The sequence below is a fragment of the Polypterus senegalus genome, chromosome 7 (genome assembly GCF_016835505.1).
Source record: "Polypterus senegalus isolate Bchr_013 chromosome 7, ASM1683550v1, whole genome shotgun sequence".
Classification (NCBI taxonomy): domain Eukaryota; kingdom Metazoa; phylum Chordata; class Cladistia; order Polypteriformes; family Polypteridae; genus Polypterus; species Polypterus senegalus.
Window position 1 is genome coordinate 67,236,475 of NC_053160.1, and position 21,920 is coordinate 67,258,394.

General features: G+C 34.8%; 1 protein-coding gene across 1 annotated transcript in view; it reads left to right on the top strand.

Moving 5' to 3' along the window:
- The window catches only part of LOC120532151, a 32,450-nt gene that overhangs the window by 3,584 nt on the left and 6,946 nt on the right, over positions 1–21,920 (top strand). The window contains exons 2-6 of the mRNA XM_039758035.1: positions 3,242–3,367; positions 11,058–11,170; positions 12,692–12,797; positions 18,032–18,175; positions 18,665–18,798. Coding sequence (XP_039613969.1) covers positions 3,259–3,367; positions 11,058–11,170; positions 12,692–12,797; positions 18,032–18,175; positions 18,665–18,798 — 606 coding nt within the window. The 5' untranslated portion in view covers positions 3,242–3,258. The remainder of the gene's footprint in view (positions 1–3,241; positions 3,368–11,057; positions 11,171–12,691; positions 12,798–18,031; positions 18,176–18,664; positions 18,799–21,920) is intronic.

A 21,920-nucleotide genomic window follows, 5' to 3' on the forward strand; every position in this document is an offset into this window, starting at 1 on the left:
TAAATTAGTATATTGCCCAGTCTCTTTCTTATGGTGGAGTCGTGAACACTGACCTTAATTGAGGCAAGTGAGGCCTGCAGTTCTTTAGACGTTGTCCTGGGGTCTTTTGTGACCTCTCGGATGAGTCGTCTCTGCACTCTTGGGGTAATTTTGGTCGGCCGGCCACTCCTGGGAAGGTTCACCACTGTTCCATGTTTTTGCCATTTGTGCATAATGGCTCTCACTGTGGTTCGCTGGAGTCCCAAAGCTTAAGAAATGGCTTTATAACCTTTACCAGACTGATAGATCTCAATTACTTCTGTTCTCATTTGTTCTTGAATTTCTTTGGATCTTGGCATGATGTCTAGCTTTTGAGGTGGTTTTGGTCTACTTTTCTGTGTCAGGCAGCTCCTATTTAAGTGATTTCTTGATTGAAACAGGTGTGGCAGTAATCAGGCTAGGGGGTGGCTACAGAAATTGAACTCAGGTGTGATACACCACAGTTAGGTTATTTTTTAACAAGGGGCAATTACTTTTTCACACAGGGCCATGTAGGTTTGGATTTTTTCTCCCTAAATAATAAAACCATCATTTAAAAACTGCATTTTGTGTTTACTTGTGTTATATTTGACTAATGGTTAAATGTGTTTGATGATCAGAAACATTTTGTGTGACAAACATGCAAAAGAATAAGAAATCAGGAAGGGGGAAAATAGTTTTTCACACCACTGTAAGTACAATCACCTCACTGTAAGCTCGCACTACAGTTATAATATTGCACAACCTTAGTCACTTTATAAAGCACGTATTTACATATGATGACGACTGGCTTCTAAATCGATTTAGATTTCTAAGCGCTATTTTCTTGGAGCTCTTGATATCATTTTTAAGATGAAATGCAGTAAAGCATGTTTATTAACGTGCTACTGTAGTTATGACGGGATCTGAGAAACTAGTAAATTAAACACTTTTAAAATGAAGTTTATGACGTTCTGTTTTGATGACAAAATAAAGTACATGATTAAGGTGTGTGGCAAAGGCGCTATATAGGCGTCGACCTGACACAGACTGACAACGGAGGCATGTGTAAAATAAACAAAAAACTTTTATTTTTCTTCAGCCGTGGGGCACGTCTTCCCTGTGTCCCCATTGGCCCAACACAAACACCCAAAAGCAAAAACACCGCAAACTACACTCTTCTTCCTCCACTCCTCTTCTCAGGCAGCTTCATCCTCCTCCTCCCAACTCTGGCGCCTGGAGTGGTGACTGTCAGCCTCTTTTATAGCCCACCCGGAAGTGCTGCAGGTGCTCGTTGACCTACTTCCGGCTGCACCTCCGAGTGTGGCTCCGTTCCCATCCAGACAGGCTCGGTAGGCCGTGCAGCACCCCCTGGTGGTAGCCATGGAGCCCAACAGGAATGAGCTCTGGTGTTCCAAACTATTGGCCCCGATGCAACCCAGGGCTGCTGGCAACAAGTGTTCCTGGGGATGTAGTGTGCATCCCATGACTGCCCCCCCAGATCCAGTGTCAAAGGGGCGTCCCGGCCGGGCATGGTTCCTGGTCATCTGCCACAAGTGGAAATTTCGATATTAAAGTTTACATTTGGACATTTTTTTTAACTGTGTCCCTATTTTGGTTTTGTTTTCTCTGTTCCCTAATACACTTCCATATGACACTCAGACAGTGGGCTACGACTCGCCTTTTCAAGGAGACTTTGATATCTGACCACTTGCTATTTATTTTGGACACTTTGCGACTTTCTGAACTTGAACTTTCGAGTTTCTCTGTCACTCTGTTACTCGATCAGCTTCCTTTTGTTGTACTGTTTGTTGGTTTAAGCAGTGATATAAACGTTTTTCCTTGCCTCCACTTGGTATTCGCTGAAATTCTTCTATTTCCCCCGTGCTTTTACCATTGTCTTTTCACAGAACACTGAGCTTAAGGGCTATTCATATTGATTTGCATATTCAAAAAGGTGTAATTCTGGGAGGAGTTGGGGAGTGGTGGCATGCGCATGCACATGCATTACTTTTCACGCTGACCAGAATTTATGTAATGGAAGAACGTGGAAGTTAGCATACACACAGATTTATGCATCTAAATTTTTTTTGTGCATACGCACATTTCCACGTTTGTCCGTATGCCATGTTTAACTGTGAATTCTACGCACGGCGTTATGCATGAGGTCTTAATGGCCGTTAACCCTAGGCTGGATGGATGACCCCATCCAAAGCCTGCCTGTCTTATATTGACCCTGCCCATTACTTCTTGATGTTGAAACCTGTATATCGTCCAGTCCACTTACTCCTCAGGTCTCGACATTCTCCCATTTGCCACTCAGGCACCTGTGTTCTTCACTGCTGCCTTAGGGGAAGTCCCTCAATTCCATCAGTAGCCTTTCTTTCTGTTGCCTGTACCCAGGGGTGTGGAGATGGTACACAAAACCTTTAAGTTTGACTCCAATTACGACTCGTGGCTTTGTGGTACCATCTTTTCCCGACTCTTCTATTTATAATTTAAGCCAATGTACAGTATGAGTCAAAAGATGACTGTGGGGTTCAGAGCATAATACACTTTTCTAGTCATGTTCTATCCAATGTCTATGTTTCTTTTCTCATTTTAAAATTTTCTTTTTATGTGCCAGTTTCACATACAGATTTCTCCTTTAAACTCTGCCACTGAGGTCAACATCCCAAACAGTTTTTCATTGTTGCAGATGAGGCTGGTATTTGACATGTACTTAAAGAAGAGGATTAGTAAGGTGTTTGTTTCTCAAACTGCAGAGTCCAATGCACTTCTCCTCTTATGCTGTTGTGCATCTTGTCCTTCCCCCTCTTTTTCTATCCTGGTTAGATCCATTTTGCCCTCTTCTCTCAAGATAGTAATAGACACCTTTGTTTGAAATCTTCGTTTTTTTTTGCCAATCTGTCACATGGAATAACCTTTATTCTGCCAAACTTTGTGCTTTTATTTACTGTACAGTACTTACAGTATGTTAATTTTTACTTTGTCCATTCATAATTGATAAATGTAAAATAATTTTATTTATTTAAGTTTATTTTTAACTTTTACAACAAGATTTAGGATGAGCTACTCTATACTTTATACAGCTTTCTCGACATAGTGTAGTCTACTGAAGACCACTATAAGTGAAGGTTCAATGCATACAGGAGCCAAATTTGGCATTCTTAAACAGTATCTGGCATAGTAAAATATTTTTACGCTGTACAAGTACTAATCAATATATATTTATTAAATGCAGGAATTATAATATACAGTATGGGAGCTTATGCAAGCAGTTTTCACAAGAGTGGAGGACAGATACTCCTGGACTCAACAGATCCTTCTCAAGCAAACTGGATTACAGCCCATGCAGAAGCATGCAAATGTAAGAACTGCATGTGTTTTTATTAATTTATTTTTATATTTTACAAAAAAAAAAAACTCAGAAAAGAATGAACACTTTTTTCTAACATAACAGAGCACATCATACATTACTATAACATTTTTTATGTATCTTTTGACATTTATTTATTCATTCACTTGTATGTAAGGTATAACATCCATAGGCACATAAGCCAGCTGCGTTATAAATGATTTTGAGAAAACTGTCTTTTAGGAAACACACATAGCAAAACTGAATACAGAAAATTTAAAAATGAAAGAAATACATAAATAAAATTTGGATTTGATCAATCTTTGTACAATTCTTTTCTTATAATAGGGTCTGTTGATTAGATATTTTGAATGGCTATGCAGCTCAACACTGTGGTTCATGCTAAGTGAGTAATGCGCTTCACAGCTACAGGCACCTAGATCTCATTTCAAGCCCCATCCCTGACCAACACTGGCATGTTCTCTCTCTGGCTGCATGTGTTATTTCTGGCCATTCACTTTTTTTTTCCACATTTTAAAGTCTGCATGTTAAGCTAACGAATTACCTTAAGTTGGCGTGGACTAAATAAGTATTATTACGTAGATGTGTTTCCTGTCCGGTGGACTGGCAAAGTATTTAGGTCTTGTTTACTGTTATATTAGACCCTGATTACTAGAAAGGAATATACAAAACCTCAGTGGTCTTGGTGAGGCTAATAAAATGAAATTGGCAATCTGAGATATACTCGGAAAAGGAGCAATGGAACAAAACACTTAAATAAACCTAAATATGGAAGCCTTTCATAGTGTCCTCTTTTCTTCTCAAAGCATAACCAACTTAAAACTGATATGTAAATAAAATAAAAAGAGAGGATGTTAGAAAAATAAATATAAAACTGTTGGCAGATAAAGATGTACTTTGCAATATACTAACTAAATACCTACAGTACAATGGAAAATAATATTTAATTTGGTGTAAAATGTTAAGATCTTTTGACATTTGTTGGGATATGTTCAAAGAAAGAATGTAAACACTTTCTCAATGAAAGGAATGTAGAAGATTCAGGCAAAATGCAGAAAACTGTAAGATGCAATTAACAGAAGTTAAAATAAATCTAGAAAAGATCTATGTATGTTTCAATGTAAGGTTCAGATACTAGAAGAATGTAAGAATTTAACATTTTATTAAAAAACAACTAAAGGGGAAGAACAATCAATATAGAATGTAAAAAACAGAACCCAAAAACTGGAAACGATATACATTTTTTTTTAAATTAACAAAATTAACAGCTTATTTCAGGTGGTGTCAGTTACTACTTAGGGTTTAAAAATTTTAAAGTTGTTTTTCTTAAAGTTTTTTTATTTTTATCATTCTGATGATGATTTAATTCCTTTGCCATTTTGTGGTTTTTTAGGATGCAATTAATGTAAAAAAAATATAGTATAAAAAGTATAAATAAAATATAAGCATAAAGTATATCCTTATTGTGTTAAAACAAAAAACATTAGCCTGGAAGTAATTGGGACCAATTTTCTTGTTAAATGTACATTTTAACATGTATAGACACATTCTGCCCCATAGGATGAAATAGATAATTGTATATCCCAAATGAAGATCAAGTGTGTGGGGTGTCACAAAAACGACCATAAGATGTTAAGAAGGTTTGGGGCAGCCACCCGTATAAGTATTCCCGGTGCAAAATTGATTCCAAAGTGTTGTCATGTTTACATAACAGAGTCCAAAACAAAACTGCCTCTCTTGACACAAGATGGCAGGTTTAAAGGCCAGTGGAGGAAGTGATGTCATCATTACCGGAACCGGAAGTGATGTCATTTGGCTACCCCAGAATGGTCTGCAAAACATTGAGAGGGAAAGTTAGTGCACTTCGCCACCCTCTGGTCCGTCATGGAATCACATGTATTCAAGCCCTTTAATTGTCTCCTAAACCCACGTGTGTGACAGGGTTTTAATTGTAATTTAAAATTTGCACAGTATGCAAAAGAGTGTAAACAATCTTTAACATTTTAAACTTAGATATCATAAAATATATAATAACCTTTTCACATTTCTTTGCATGGAAGTTTGAATGGATTAAGCCTACATTAAAAGAATATATGGTGGATAAATGCTTGTGTAATGACCTAAAATGTCAAATGTAAATTACAGATGAATATTTAAATAAACATTACCAGGTAGACTGGTTATCTCCAGGCTAATTCCATCTTTGGGGGTTTCTATAATGTATACTGAGCCCTGAGCCTGTATACTGAAAGATGAAATGTTTAATGGAAATAAAACATAGCAGTATACATTTGGACACCTGAAACATACACTTTATTTGGAAGATGATTTTGTCTTTTATTTGTGCAGATGTGTAAGAAATGTGTCATTACATCATACATTCTGATTTACAGTAGCTGCATCCTTGTTAACTCTAGATAAATGTGAACATATAATACAATGATAATAGTAACGTTTTATACAAGAAAATGTAGAATAGTCCAAATTTAAGATCTTGGGTGCTTTGTATAAGATTTAATAAATATGTTAAAAGCTGAAGAGATCTAAATGTGATGTAGTTCTACATTACTGATCCGAGTAAACGAGACACAGAAACTAAAATAAACCAAGTAATTGTTGAATAATGTATAAGGATGCCTAACAGTGGAAAAACTTAACTAAAAAAACTAACATAAGGATTTAATATGGCATGTAATATATAGTATATAGCACATTAGTAGTACATAGTATTCTTTGTACATCAAATATTTGTTTCAAAGAAAATCTTTCCAAGGGAAAGTTGCTGGAAAGGGGTAACTGAATAAAGGATATAGAATATAAAAAAAATGCAGTTTTAATGTAAACTTAGAAAAAAAGAGGTGTTAGAAACACCAAGTCAATTGCTGATATGAAGAATTAAAATAATTTAAGAAGGACTCAACATGGAGATGATACAAAAAAACAGAAAAAACATAAATAGTTAAGTCTAAAAAAAGGTCAGTCTTTTCCAGTTAATATTGTATGTGTCACATGTATGTTTTTTACTTCATTTTTTAATGAGTGTTTCTTAAATGTTAGTATATCTGAAGCTGTTACAGATTAAAGGCATCTTTCTTTCATTTAAGGGACAGGAGAAAAATACATATTTAAGGGTAACGCACTGATAATTGAATAAGTTCTTCAGTTCTAATTTTAATTATAATATCAAAGTATCAATTAAAAACTGTAATATTGCCATTTTCAGATACAGCATTTTACAAAATATAAAAATAGTTCAAGCATTGCTTAAAACATTGCAAAAATGGGCAAAAAAATGTAATAAATGTTTTTGTGATTATTAAATAATTGCAGAGAGTCTTTGTAATTTGTAGTGCAGAGGTACTCTAATGTTTAAGTAACCTAGTTTGATCACAAATGTCTATTCCGCTTTTCAGTAAGTCAGAATCCCCCGTTTATGTGCACAAATTCTTCTGATAGGTGACACAATAAAATATAAGCAATTGGTTTTCTAAATTCTGTAATTTCTGAGACAAGCTTTTAAATCTAAAGTGAAGATTCATGTATTTTACAAAATTAAAAGCTTTTCAGATGTCTGTTGACTCCAGCCAGGCACTGAAGAAAGACACCAACATATGCATAATTACTATATGTATTTTCAATATGTGTATTTCCATTCCTTATGTCACATTTTTGTTTAATTTGAATTTGCACTGGTCAGCAGTTTTTACTATACATACTACAAAATATTAATAATATATCCCTGCAAAATTAAAAAAAGGCAAAAGGGTACAATAGATCTAATTAAATCCTTACACAGATTTAATTTAAAAAGTTGTTTTGGTTCTGTCTCAGCAGTTGGCTATTTCTGTGTAATAAATTTAGAATACATTGCTGAATGTATTATATTAAATTTATAAATGTATAACCACATACAGGACACTTTTCATGTATTAGCAACACAATTGAGTAAGCCAGAGACACCTTTTAACATTGAGCAACATTCAGCTCACTTTCTGTCTTCTTCTTCTTCTAATGTACCTTCTTTAGTCCAAAGGTTGCTTTTAGTGTTCTTTAACCTTCAGGGGCATGCAGGTGTACTGTGAAATTAGTCTAACTGCATTAGTCCTTTTAAATCAATAGAAATAAGAAATACACCATAAAAAGAAAAGACATCAACAAAATAAAAATAATTTGTACTTTCTGAAGGTACTGGAATATGTAACAGAAAGTAAGAGAAGACATGACTAAACTTAAAAATCAAAAGGATCTGGATATCCATAAAATATCCATAAAGAATTAAGTAAATATGTTAGTTGGTGGAACTGAAAAATCAAAGTTTAAAGAAATGAAAAAAGTGTTAAATATGTGAAGATAAATAAAAATAATGGATGAGCTTTATGATAAACTGAAATCAACACACCTGGTAGAGATGCTCACATGAAAAGTGGTGTATTCATTATGGCCCACCAAAGAAATAGTATACATCTGGTGTAATTAGATCAAACAGATGTTAAAAGTTAATTACTTATTACTTTAATTTATAAAGTTGGAGAGATTGCTGGAGAAGAAAATAAAGCATATTATTAAAAAACAGATTTAGACAAAAAATACTGTGGAGGTTTGTTTGTAACAGATTTTAGCTGAAGTCTGGCATATGAATGTAATATTTAAGAAAGCAGTTAAACAAGAGCCAGTCTGTTTTATCAGAACTATATTAAGTATCAGAAATTTGGTTAAAACACAGCAAGAAAAGCATGCATAACCCATCAACACATAGCTAATCTATAGGGAAAAAATATAGAAAATCTAGAGAGACCTTACAGCCCCACATTGTGCATATAAGTAACTGAGAAAGGGTTAATGCATCTTGAAAAGGATGTATAGAAGAAAATGGTTAATCCTTCCTTGAATTAGCAACATTTACCTGCCAAAAATTATTATTAATTGTACTGATAGGGTTCAAAAAACAGTAAAGTTACAAGTAATATACTGGGGAAAATTATGTTTTATCTAAAACACAAGGGCTTAACATAGGTTTTTATAATAGTACTCTAATGTATGAATATGGTGGTACTTAGACAAATTTAAAGTAATCCACTTTACTGTCTGTCTCATCTTCACATTGCAGTGTTTGACCATGCAATGTGCTATTGCAACCACAATTGAACTGCAGACTTAGGGACAAATGTCTCAGTTTTCACCTTGCAAATATGAATATGCATTAAGCAGACAAGGGGCATTTATATTGTTCTTGATTATGTTGACCTGTGAAAATCCCCTCTAAGAAACAGTACTGCTTAAAGGCAATATTTGAGACAAAAGTATTTTGTAAATATTGAGGTAGGAATATGGACTGCTACTTCTAGCTTTAGCAGTACTGACTAGGTCATAAACAGAGAAGGCAGCCAGATGTGTCTCGGCTCGCCACAATTGTATCCACTCCATTACAGTAGACTCTGCCTAGGCTTCACAACGAGAAGTCTGTTTACAAATATGTGAGTATCTTGCTTCTCTTTAAGCCAAGTATGTGGATCAAAGCCTGGACCATTGTCATATTACTTTAATGATGCATATAGTGCTTCAAATTCAAAAATCAAATGTATTAACAGATTCACTTTGTTCCTGTCTGTATCAATGATAGGAGTTTCTTTTGACCAGAACTGACCACTGTTTTCAGCTAAAAGTGTGAACTATCCCACAACTAGCACATAAAGACAGCTTATTTCACACTGTCCAGCTATGAGCAGCCCATGCTTAAATGCAGATGATGAATGCTGTAAACTACTACCAGTATAAAATAAGTTAGATAACAAATAGTGAAAATATTCAGTACTCATTTCTTACTTGTATGATTTTGATGACACTTGCTCTCTAATTGTTGGTAAAAATCCTCACAATGTCATGCACACTACTGGTTATTGTGAAACTTACATAATCATACAAACTGAATATCTTTATCGTCACAAAGTTGCTTCAGCATATCCAATATTATTTGTACCCCTTTTCAATAAGTAGAAACTGAGGAGCTTAACAACTCTGTGATAAATATTTCACAGTATTATACAGAGCAGTCAGGCGAGTAGGAGCAGTGCATGGAGTAGGTGCATGGCGCAAAGTACATGAATAAGGGGATCCCCAGTGACAACCATTTGTTATAATTTGAGAATAAGTTGTTGTTGTACAGACAACTGATGAAATTAACAAAATCCTTTTCTGATTCATTGATGTCTTTGGATCCACTGAAAATAATTCTTTAGAACTCGGCAGATTTTACTTTGTTGACAACTGCTGAGCAGGCTGCAGTAGCAATTATATGCATAATTTAATTTGTGTGATAAGGGGCCCCAACATTAATGGTCAGCCTCTTCAACAGTATATCATTTTGTGCCATGAATGGTTTTTGCATGTTTAGCATTATGGAGAGTGAGTAAGAAGACATTTTGTACACTTTGAACTGTTCTGCAAATAACTTAATGTATGTTTCCATCGATGAAGGGGCATTCTTGATCCCCTATCAACTTTTTGTCTTTCCATAACTTCAGCAGTTCTTTTATGTTCTTTGGTACCTTCTTATTTATCAAACAACATTTGACTAAAATTGGAGCCTGTTATGTATCCAAATTAATTAGGCTTCTTTTGGAACATTCATGTAGAGGAACCAAAAATGGTTTCCCTATGGCCTCACTCTGAAGAATCATTCTGGCACCTTTATTTTTAAGATTGTATCTGTAATTTAAATTAAAAATGTCTTTTATTCCAACTTTCACACATTTATGGCAGAAAACTGCTGCACATTTGAATATTTTTGCAGTGCCTGTTTAACCTATGCCAACTTCTGCTTATTGACTTGGTATCTACTGTATAGTTTCAAGGGTTTGTGCTATCTCCTTCTTTAACCCATCAGTTTTCCTTTTTTCTTTTCCCCTTAATTGTGTCTGTGTACTGCGTTTTCTCATTTAGTTTTATTATTAAGGGAGTGGTACTTCAAGATCGCCAATTTCCCAGAAGTGCAATGGTAATTGGGCATGTAGTCACCTGAGGGCAACTGCAAGGCTGCCTTCGGCCTCACATCTTCACTGTGGTATTCTGCCTACTGGCTCATTTGTCTCCCAAGAATAAGCCTTTAATTTAGAAAAAAAAATCCTTGTGCCAGCTTTTGAATTTTGTTTTGGATATTTGGTGTGTTCTCTGGTTTATATTAAGGTTTTGCAATTGGTTTTATATTTAAGGATTGTTTAAAAAGTAAAGAAATTCTGACTTTCATTTAGATTTGATTATGGGAGTGTTTTTTTTCAGCTTGTAAACTTTGTAATTTCTTTGAGTCTGGTTTTCAATATTGATATTTGTTTCTAATTATCTTTCTTTTCATTGTCCCCTTTTCCCTGTTACAGTTAGCCTTCATTTTTATTCACAGTTCCTGTTCTTTGGCTTAGATTTACCTTGTTATAGTTGTTATAGTTTCATTAGCTCCCTGTTTGTTCTCTGTTGATTAATTTCTTGCTGAATAAATCATTACATGATCTTTTGTGGGTCTGACAATTTTGGGGAGAGTTTTTATAAGGTTTTGTCCTTCCCTTAGAGTAATCCACAACATACAGCTTCAAATAGATAAGAACAGCTAGATTGTTTTGATTTTACATTATTTGTTCCAATTTAAGAAATTAACACCAGCATTATTTTTTTTTCTTTCTACTTTCACAAGTGTCTGTTCCTGAGGTACTTAGGTGCTGGGAGAATTTCCAGATTTTTGAACCAGATTCTAATGGCAATGTTGAGATACAGAGACTAAAAGGAAACAACTTTTTCAGTAAACAGGTACTTTTTATATATATATATATATATATACACACAGTATATATGCACTTTTGAAATGCATATATGAATGTTTAAATGCTTTCAATCCAGTACAGGGTTAAAGAGAGCTGCAGTCTATTTTGGAAGCACTGGGAACAAGACCGCAAACAAACATGTACAGGACACAAGAGTAGGTCCATTTACACACTCACACTTGGTTGAAAACAACAGACTACTATGTATACAGTATATAATACAAAATTGTATCTATTTTTATCTTTGAATTAATTTTCCTGTTTTGCATGCTAATTCTCTTCTGAGAACAGGAAGTATTTAGTTAGTAGATATTGGTTGTCTATTCTTTGAAGTACAGAAAAGATAGCTTTCTTTGTATTGGTAATAAAGAATACAATTAATAGAATTAATCTTCCGCCAAAGCTCTGCTTTATAGTTAGAGATCAGTGTGCTCAGTCTCTCAGGATTATTATGGAGGGTTTCTTCCAGCACTTCTGAAAAAAAAAAATAATCGCTGAAATGGATAGAATGTTTTCCTCCTGCTTGTGGGAATCTCACAATGCAAAAGTCCTATAGTGTAGAACGTTATTTTAATCTTATTTTGTGTAGTTGAGTTTGAGCCTAGCAATTCAAGGTTCTTTACCATGTTGTGAGTGCAAATCCCAGCACATTTAAATTCTGGGATGCAAGGGACTTTAAGAGAGCCAAGAAAAACTGTAAATTTCCTTAACAGATTCCTGAGACTGCATTTGTAAAGTGTTCATATTTGCCTTGAATTTATAAATTAGAATTTTAGAAGTCAGAGGTTTTGACAAAAATTCTACCTATTTCATTTCAGAGAGTTGCACTAAGCTGCATCAGGGTTTTCTTCAAGCTTCTTTTCTGATGCCAGATCCAAAATCTTCTTTGCTCCAGTCATGCTGGGTTGTTTTGCATTAGTATTCCAAGCTAAAATATATATCAATATTGCATGTACAATTATTAAATATAATAAAAAAAAACTCAGAGCCCTTCTGAATGAATTCATTCATTATTTATACTTTCTCTTGTAGAACAGTACTGGTAAATGGTAAATAATAAGCTGATTTTTTTGGTCTTTAAAAGTTGTGTTTTTTCTCTGGCTAATTTGATATTCACTGTAAGATTTGTGGTGTACCTGCTGCCTAATTGAACAGCTTAACTGTTAAAGATAGTAACTTATCCCCTCTAGTATTAATCAGTTTATTTAAATGAATTTGTTTCATCAATCAGTTAGGGGTACGATTAAATGAAAATTAATAGGTACTGTTTATTATAAGAAATTTCTTAAAATTAGATGAAGCCACCTGCATTGTAGACTGCATAGGTAATGTTCCAACCATTTTCCAACCTGCTTATCCTGGGCAGAATCGTAGGAAAGCTGGAGCCTACCTTAGCAAGCACTGGATGCAAAGCAGGACATAGTTAATGCTATTTTAGGTAATTAATCACTTCTCTTGGAGTACTTTTTTATAATAGTGCTATCTTTGTGTTTGGTCTTTTATGTAGTTGCTAAAACAATTGCCGTACAGGAATGATGGTCTTCTGACGTTTCAGACCTACTGCAGTGCTGTTTCTTGGCTTAGCAACTCAACCACAGAGGTGAAACTTCAAGGTAAACATCAAACAAAATAAAAGAACACAAACTATATTATAACATTGATTGCCTATATCCATCTATTCACTCATTTTTAAACTTATTTAATCCATGTTAGTTTAACAGGGACATGAGCCTGAGACACACTAACGCACATATTCATATACAACCATCTTAGAATTGCCAGTCAACCTAACACACGTTTTTGGGGTGGATGAAAGTCTGAACCCAGGGCTTTTCAGCCCTGAAGCAGCGTGACTAACTGCTGCATCACTGTGTTGAACTTGACAATCAGTGTGCTTAAGTTAAATTGTGCTAAATTATTTATTTTGTTTTGCGAAGAAATAGATTTATTGGCAAAGAGACTGGCATTTCAGATTGAATCAGAACATCTGACATTCCAAGCATTGTATGGCACAAATGTCCGCTTTGGCATCACTTTCTGTATCATGCAACCATTCGTGTTGAGAAGAATTACAGAATCTTAATAGAGTTATTTTGTGTATATATAATACAGTTTTGCTGTATTTTATCATTACTGAGCACATCAAATTTTCTGATATAAAAACCACATATTTGGTCCTTTATGTGTGTGGCTATAATAACATCATAAAACAAACCTCTTTTTGGGTGAACCACATTTGTGCAGGTATCTTTTCACAGAACATCACTGAACTTGATAGGATTATGGATGCAGTACTACAAACAGAGGGCAAGTCATTGATCCTGCCTTATATTGTTGATTATGAATAATAAAAAAAATGGATGAAGTGTGAAATACATACACCCAACATTGGTGGCAGCATGGGACTGCTGGGGGTCAGGACAAAGAAACATGTACTTTACGAGGTTTGTACATTTAACTTCTGAACTGTTAATATCTATCATCAAGGTTTACTTCCTCTTATTAGTAGACAGTCTGTGCTTCTTCACTGTTAAAAACTAACAACCAAGTTGTTAGTTTGGTTTCAACATGTACTATAAACTAAGACAAGTGCTATTCACTATACAAGTTCTATAAGATGCTGCACTTCTTCAGAAGCATATACAGCATTCTGTATACTGCTGATTTCTTATGCTTCTCCACATGTGGTGGGAATAGACAGTCCTTGGTTTGTCCCTTCATCTCACGATCAGTAACTAGATAAATTCATGCCAAACACTTTCAGCATCAACAAAAAGTTATCTTTATATAGCAGCATCTACTAACATGTGGTGGAACTGAAAGCTGCCAAACAGTCAAATAAAATTAAGTGTCTGTATTTTTATGGGTTCGGTTTGCTACTGGGTTGGTCTACTCTTGCACCTTAAAATTAACACACATTAGGGATCCTACAGACAAAAGCTCACGTGAAAGCCTAATTGTCAGTCACCCTACAATATTATACTTAGAACCCCTTCACAATCATACATAGATATCCTAATTTAGACAATGGTAATGCATCACACAATATTTTATAGGAGTCTCTATTTAAGACCTTACTATTATCAGCATTGACAAACATTAAAAATGCAGGTCTTTTGGTTATATGCCACTTACCAGCCGAACAATATGCTCTGGTTTTACCGCATTTGTCTTTCTTTTGAAGAGCGACCTCTAGCCTTAATTACACTGTAAGCAAGTAACACTACAATCTCCTGACACAGGTGTTTTCATTTTCAATTTATTATTTCAGTAACTCTAGATGCAAGAACAAAGTATAGAAAATGTAAAAGCAAAGTGGTATTTATTAACGAATAATAAAGCCAAATAGAACAAGATATGAAAGAAAATACAGTGGAACCTCGAGATACGAGTTTAATTCGTTCCAGCACTGAGCTTGTATAGCAAATTTCTCGTATCTAGAACAAACTTCCCCATTGAAAATAATGGAAATCCAGTTAATCCGTTCCGCACCCCCAAAAATATCAACATAAAAATCAATTTTCCTAACAAATAACACTGATAAATAATATATACAAGTGGAACTTCGGTTTGCAAGTAACTTGAGTGTTTTGCAAGACGAGCTAAATTTCTTAATTAATTTTGACTTGATAAAACGAGCGATGTCTTGCAATACAAGTAGTATGGATACACTTTGTCTGCTGAGCGTCATGTAAGCATAACTGAGCTGATGCTTCTTCTCTCGTGCGCATCTCTCTCTCTCTCACTTACACGCGCGTCTCTCTCTCCTTGTCTCTCTCACTCACTCGTGCGCGCACCTCTCTCTCTCCTCTTGAGGGCAATCGTCTCCTATTCTCCGTCTGCATGTCCGCGATATTTTTGGATATGCTTATACAGCAAACTGCTACAGCAAAACAATGAAATCATAAGAGCACAAACGCGTAGATCCTCACGCTACGGGAGAACAAGGAACACTCAGTGAGCTGACGGGCTGGCAGCGTCAGCTTGAGTGAATCCCCATGTGGAGGCGGATCGGGAAACGCGTCACTCATAACCACAGCCTGGCTCGTGGCTCGTTCTTGCGAGCCAATGCTCGTATTTAGATCCGAATTTTTCGCTCATACTTTCCTCTTATCTTGAATTTCTCGTATACAGAGGTGATCGTATCTAGAGGTTCCAATGTAAAACTGATATTAAGAGTCTGAATATAATCTTTAGATAAAGCTTAACGAAAATGTCAAGCAGTAGATGTTGCCCTGGGAAGCTTTTGATTTAGCAATCAGTGTTATTTATAAAATGCTTTCACTGACGTTCAGATGAAACAGTCACACGTATCCAGGTCTCCTCTACTGATTTCACCTTCACACTTTCCCTCCTGGTCCCTTGGACAAGCCATATATATGTTAAAATTCCACATGGGGCTTTGTGACATGTGATATTACACACCTTTGATTGGTTGGCTGTCCAAGCTTCTGATCTTCCAACACATCTCTGTTTCCAAGTGATAAGCAGGCAGTCTGTCTGATGGATGACTTTGTGCAAAGTTTCTGATCTTTTTACACATCTCTGTTCCTAAATGATAAAAATAATCAACACAGCAAATCAAGGCAAACCGTCAAAACAGAAGTTTTAAGAAGATACATTTTTGGTACAATTCAGGAAGGGAAGATAATTTGATGTTAATTGCCCCTGTAAGTGTGCTGTAAATTCAGTTCATGTTTTTCTGAGCAAAATATAATAACAATATAAGCATCTATTATTTAAAAAATTAAAGATCTGGCCCTCCTGGACAGTTGTAGACAAGCTGTGTACATTACAAAGAAAACCATAAATACAAGGTGCAGACTTCCAAATGATGTGCAATTTTGCCAAGTTTTAGCTGTCAGCGTTCAGGTATTTCAGTAGTTATGCAGAAGTAGAACACAAGCAAGCATAAAAATAAAAAGAACAAAACTGCTAAAGGGAGTTAACACTTGCACCACACAACCCCACAATATTTCAATTATTATTACATAATCATATTTCAAGTGTATTTTGTTGTTAAAAATATTTTTATATAATAATGAAAAAATGAATTTACTTTCATCCTGCAGTCGTACTCCTCATGTGCTATTTACCATTTACTGTACTAAGATTATTGCACTGTTTAATTTGTAGTTGTTAATAGATTACCTCCATAATGTGCAGCCTTTCTTAATAACTTTTAGAATTAAGTATAACATCCATTTTTATGACCCAGTAAATCCAGTATCCTATAAACTCAAGAGAACACAAGGCTATCCTAGAAGTGCATGGCTAAAACATTCCCTAGGCAGGGTACCAGTCCATCGTAGGAATATTGTATCAATAAAAATATTACCAGCATGACTTTTAATAATACAGTGTTTATGAACATTCAACATAGTAGTCTGTTTTGTATTGCAAAAATGTGGTTTAGTTCAGTCAATTTATAGCATTCTTTTAAACGTCTTTTCACCCTTTTTCTGTCCTAATTATCCAATATTTACACATTCCCTTCATCCTTTCTGTGTCTTGGACAATTAGCTTCTTTAGTCCTAGAGTTCAGAGCTGGGAGTGGGGTGAAAATAAGATCTCTCACCCTGGAGAAGAAGAGGAGACCAGAGAAAGACACAAGTAATGGCTCCCCCCAAGTTAAACTTTATAAAAATGTTGGGTGTATGAAGATGATCATTTAATTACCTTTTCGCTGTTAAGAATACTGAATGTGGAATGATTCTCAAACTTCTTTACATATAAGCACCTAGCATTGTGTGTATGTGTTGTTTACTGAACAAAAGAGTATAAAGAGAAAAGGTAACCCTCTTTATTAAACTGTAATTAATAAGGATAAAATGTTTTATTAGGGTTTGTTTTGATGACCAATATTATTGAGTAATTGTGTCATTTTAATGAATGTAGTTTAGTGTTATTTGAAAAAAAAACTGTGGTGATTTTTGGGATCAGGGAATGCTTACAAATTTTATCCTTTTAATGTTAATTATGTATTTGTGATACCTAGGGGTTTTCAGGAATGAATCAGTCTCTACTAGCCTGCTGTTGCTATCAAGTAGCAGACAGAAGTTATAGTGCATAATGTCATCGACCTTACAGTATAGTCAGTGTGTAGTGTGCGGTTTGTGGCATCCAAGATTTGTCATTGGTTTTCCTGCCTATGTCCACCACTAAACTGGCATTGCATCCAACCCTCTCCCTTGGTCTGATGTTAGTTTAATTTGTCAAAAGAACAATAATGCTACTTTAAGTATGAATGGACTGTAAACTGGTCCACTCTCCTTCCATTACGTGTAACTATTCACACTAGTCTAGGTTACCCTTCATAGGGAAAAAATAATGTGGGTCATTAAGGCATTTAGGTTATATTTCTGATTATCCTGTCAAAAATTCTTGACTAATTGAATTTTTCTTTCACATTAACATTGTTGTCTGTGCATTAAAATTTCATACTGCAAAGACTACTTTCGTTCAGTTTACCTTTATTGTCTGTAAGTGGAAATTTTATTTGATTTAGTCAGCAACTTACTAAAGCACAATCCTACATACTTTAAATAAAAATTGACTATTTATATCCATTAAAAGAGAGCTCTATAATAGTTACTTTTTTCAACAAAATTGAATCTGGCATATTTAAAGGTTTTATTACAGTCTGTATAGAACTGTTTCTACTTCTGTTTGTTTTACATTTTTGCAGTAAGTATGGCCTCCTGCATGGTAAAATTTGGAAATAACTATTCAAGCAGTGAGTCTGGACCATTAAAATCTTATCCGTTTTGTAATCAGCCAAAAACAATGTTTGTAAAAATGTTAAAGGGAAGTTTTATTAAACTGTACTTGTTTTCTTTACTCACAGGATTATATCGCATATTAACATCAAGCTCTCTTAGCAGAGAAATGTTAGAAAATATCCTGCAAATACTTTATCCACATGAGAGCCTAGAGGAAACGCAGCAACTATGTAATCTCATAATGCAAGAAATTGATACAAAAAAACAAGGTGACTTGCTTTTGTAATTAATATTTTTCTAATGCAGTGTTATATAAAAAAAAAATAAGATAATATTGTTTAATGTGTATTTATTCTGTAATAGTAAGAAATTTTCAAACTAAAATACTTTGATGTAATATTATAGTGGGATAATATTTCCTGAGATTAAGATTGTATCTATTAACAAAAACAATTTACATTTTTACAAGATGAAGGATGGATATTCTCTCAGCTTTTTGTCATTTCTAATTAATATTTAAGAAAGTATTTTAATGAGAATATACCTTACAACCAGTCCTGGTTCATATTTACCATGTGCATTAATTAAGTCAATTAAAAGTTTATATTTTTTTGTTTAATGAATTAAACAGCCTTGTCCATCTGAAATAAATATTGTATTCTATTAAATAATTCACTGTATATTAAATTGAACATAACTTGTTAAACTGTTTGTCTCATTCCTGGGATTTTGGTTGACCTTTATGGTTTTTTTCATAGGATATATTGATGAAGATCAGTTCATGACATGGATGAACAAGTTACGATGGGGGACACTGAAGAATGTATTACACTTTCCAGTCATACCCCATGAAGTCGCTGAAGAAAATGAGCTGAAAACTCCCCAGCAAGTTGTATGTTGATAAATTGAATTAAATTAACTAGTTTTATGTATGAGGTTCACATACTGCTGGTTTATTTTTAATTGTAACCATAAAGCGGTATTGTATAGCTTCGGACATGTAGGGGTTTTATTTATTTATTTTTAATTTTTGAGGTGCTCAAAGGAATGAAATATGCTTGCTAAGTATAGTAATTATTGTAAATGAAATAATGCTGCTAAATCAGCATTAGAGTGTGATAGTGTGCCACATGGATTCTATATGATGCAGCACTGAAAATCCTAAATGAATGAATGAAAACAGTACTACACAGATTGTTCATCTTAAGTCTGTGCATATGAAAAGCTACAAAATATTTAATAAAGAGAGGTATTCTTTTCTTCAATTACCACACTGCATATGACAGTACTACTGCTATTGCTGCATCAGTGATCACTAGAAGAAACTTCAATTTTATTTCATTTTTGTACTAATAGGACATAAAGTAATCTTTTCCTTAGTTTCTCTGTAAACATACAGTACTGTATATGCAGTCACTTAATTTATATGTGACAATAATCCTATCCATGCAGTATATAATGATAGTTTTCTACTGGTGAAAAGCATTAAATATTATAACTTTAAATGCTTTTCTAAAGATGTTGATATATTTTACCCAGTGTAACAAACACCAGTATTATGGCACATTAACACAGCATCTTTTGAGCTATAAATGTGTCGATAAGCACAAGTAGCAAGCAGCCTGCTATCATATCCCCCCACTGCTGCAGGAAGGGCAAAAAGCTATCTTAGCTCAAGCCTTATTTATCTGGAAGTAGGTGCCTAGAGCTGTATAGGGTTAATAATATATCATTATTTGGAACACATGCATTTCATGAGGAACAAATGACTTTAGCTGAAAGTGAAAGCTCCACACAACTGTTGTTACAGTTCTGCCTTTGTCCAGAAACGGTTTCATAAGCTTTTTGACCTTAGTCTTGGAAAGTCTTTCTCCTTTAGGGCAACTGGGATCTTTTCCCGAATAAGATCAAACACAGTTGTGTAGGGTGCGACAGGAGCTTCCACCTACAGCTAAAGTCACTTCATTACACATGTACTTTGTCAGCATGTCAGTGTCGATCAAACACAGGAAGCTCTGCAGTTTACTTGTGACTTTACGCTGTAGTAAGATACGTAAATAAATCAAGGTAAACAACATTCAATCTGGCTTTTATATAAGTAACATATAAATGTTTTGATATAAAGACCATCACAAAACATAATCACAAACTGGACTTTGCATGATACCTTGGTATGCTCTGTAAGCCATGCTGTTTCGTTGAAGACAGGTGTGGGGCAGACTGATTGGCAGGATGACCCAGGACCTCTTTCTTGCTGCATCCAAATGGTGCCATCTTTCGCCTTTATGCCTGGTGCAGCTGTGTTGTTCTTATATGTGAGTGGACGTTTCTTGTTGGGAGGGCTTCTGTTCTCTGAGTTCACTTCTGTTATAGCACATCTTTTTTTGAAAACAGCAGTGTCAGATCAGGGGGAGCGTGAACACGACTGAGAGAATAAAACTGGAAAAAAAAAAACACTAACCTTTACAAGTACCATACATTTACACCAACTGTTACAGACTCGAATCAAATATATGTTTTTATTGTATAATAGTAACAATAAGAGCAGCTCACTACTCAAAACGTTTATTTTAGGACATGGCAAGGCTCAAACCCACAACGTCTCGATTATGAGTCAGCAGTTCTTACCGCTTTACTACAAAAGCAGCCGTGACAACAAGTACACTAACCCGATTTTATTTTTTTCTTCGGTTATAGTCTTGAATAAAAGTGCACTTGTTTTGTTATACTTGTACCTTTTGTGAAAGTGCCTATTTGATATTTGGACTTCAGTCTTTACACATTAAACACTTTGTGTCAAATTTTGTCATTAGCACTGAAACATGAAAAAAGTTTGTCGTTTAGGTATGTGTTCAACATTTCTGTCATGCTACACTTACACAGATCTTTGTAGACACGGAACACACATGAAATGCGTGTGTTCCAAATAACAATATATTTTTTACCCTATACAGCTCCCGATACCTCACTCCCAGATAAACAAGGCTTGAGCTGGGAGAGCTATTTCCCTTCCCGCAGCGAACAGGGGATATGATAGCAGGCTGCTTGTGCTTATCAACACATTTACAACATAAAAGACGCTGACGGAGAGGTGCGAATGGATTTAAGGTGGGCCAGGTTTACGAGTTTTTTCGTAGGCTTTGGTAATTCTAGTGTTAAAGCAACTACTATAACCAAAAAGTTATCTGAAATATGCAAAATAACTTATACATCATCAAACAAAAGAAAATACTTAATTTTTCAGCAGCAACTATCAATCCATTAAAAATGCTTTCCTTCATTTGCTGGAAACTCTGAAGGTGGCAATTCTTATCTGACCAGCAGTGTGAAGCTTGGCTGCTGCACCCAAAAGTAACAGAAAGTTCTCAGCCCATGGGTGTATTCCACTTGTACTGGTATGGACACTAGCAGTCAAACCTGTGATGCCAGGGCAAAGCACTGAAACACTGGAGAAAAAAAAGTAAAAAAAAATACTGCACTTAGTTAGACTTAAAAATACGGTTAAAATTCTTAAAACAAGGAATTGTTGAAGGCACAGGAAGTAACACATCATCATTATAATTACAAAATTCAGAGCTTTTTAATGAACTATAGAAGATATCAGTAAATCTGTTATCCACTACTGGAGTCCTTTAGGTTTTTACCTGACACTAAGCGACTTCCTTTTTCGGGCAGGGTGGCATTGATGATGGTGAGCAGAGACCATCACCTGTCAGATTGCAGCATTGTGGATGTGGATACTTACTATGTTATTAAAAATGTTTTTACAAATCACCTCAATTAAAGGTGTACAAAGCACATGCTTTTTCTTTTCCCCATTTCTTTGGTTGGGTATATATAGTTTCATATTTTATTTTGTCAGCAATAGGAACATTGTGGGGTGAACCTTTAATGTAATGTTACATATGCCATCTAACATTAAGTAAAATGTTTTTTCTAGGACAAACTAACTATTTACAACAAGGTATTTACTACAGGTTATTTTTCACCATCTGCTACACACCCTGCTTTTTA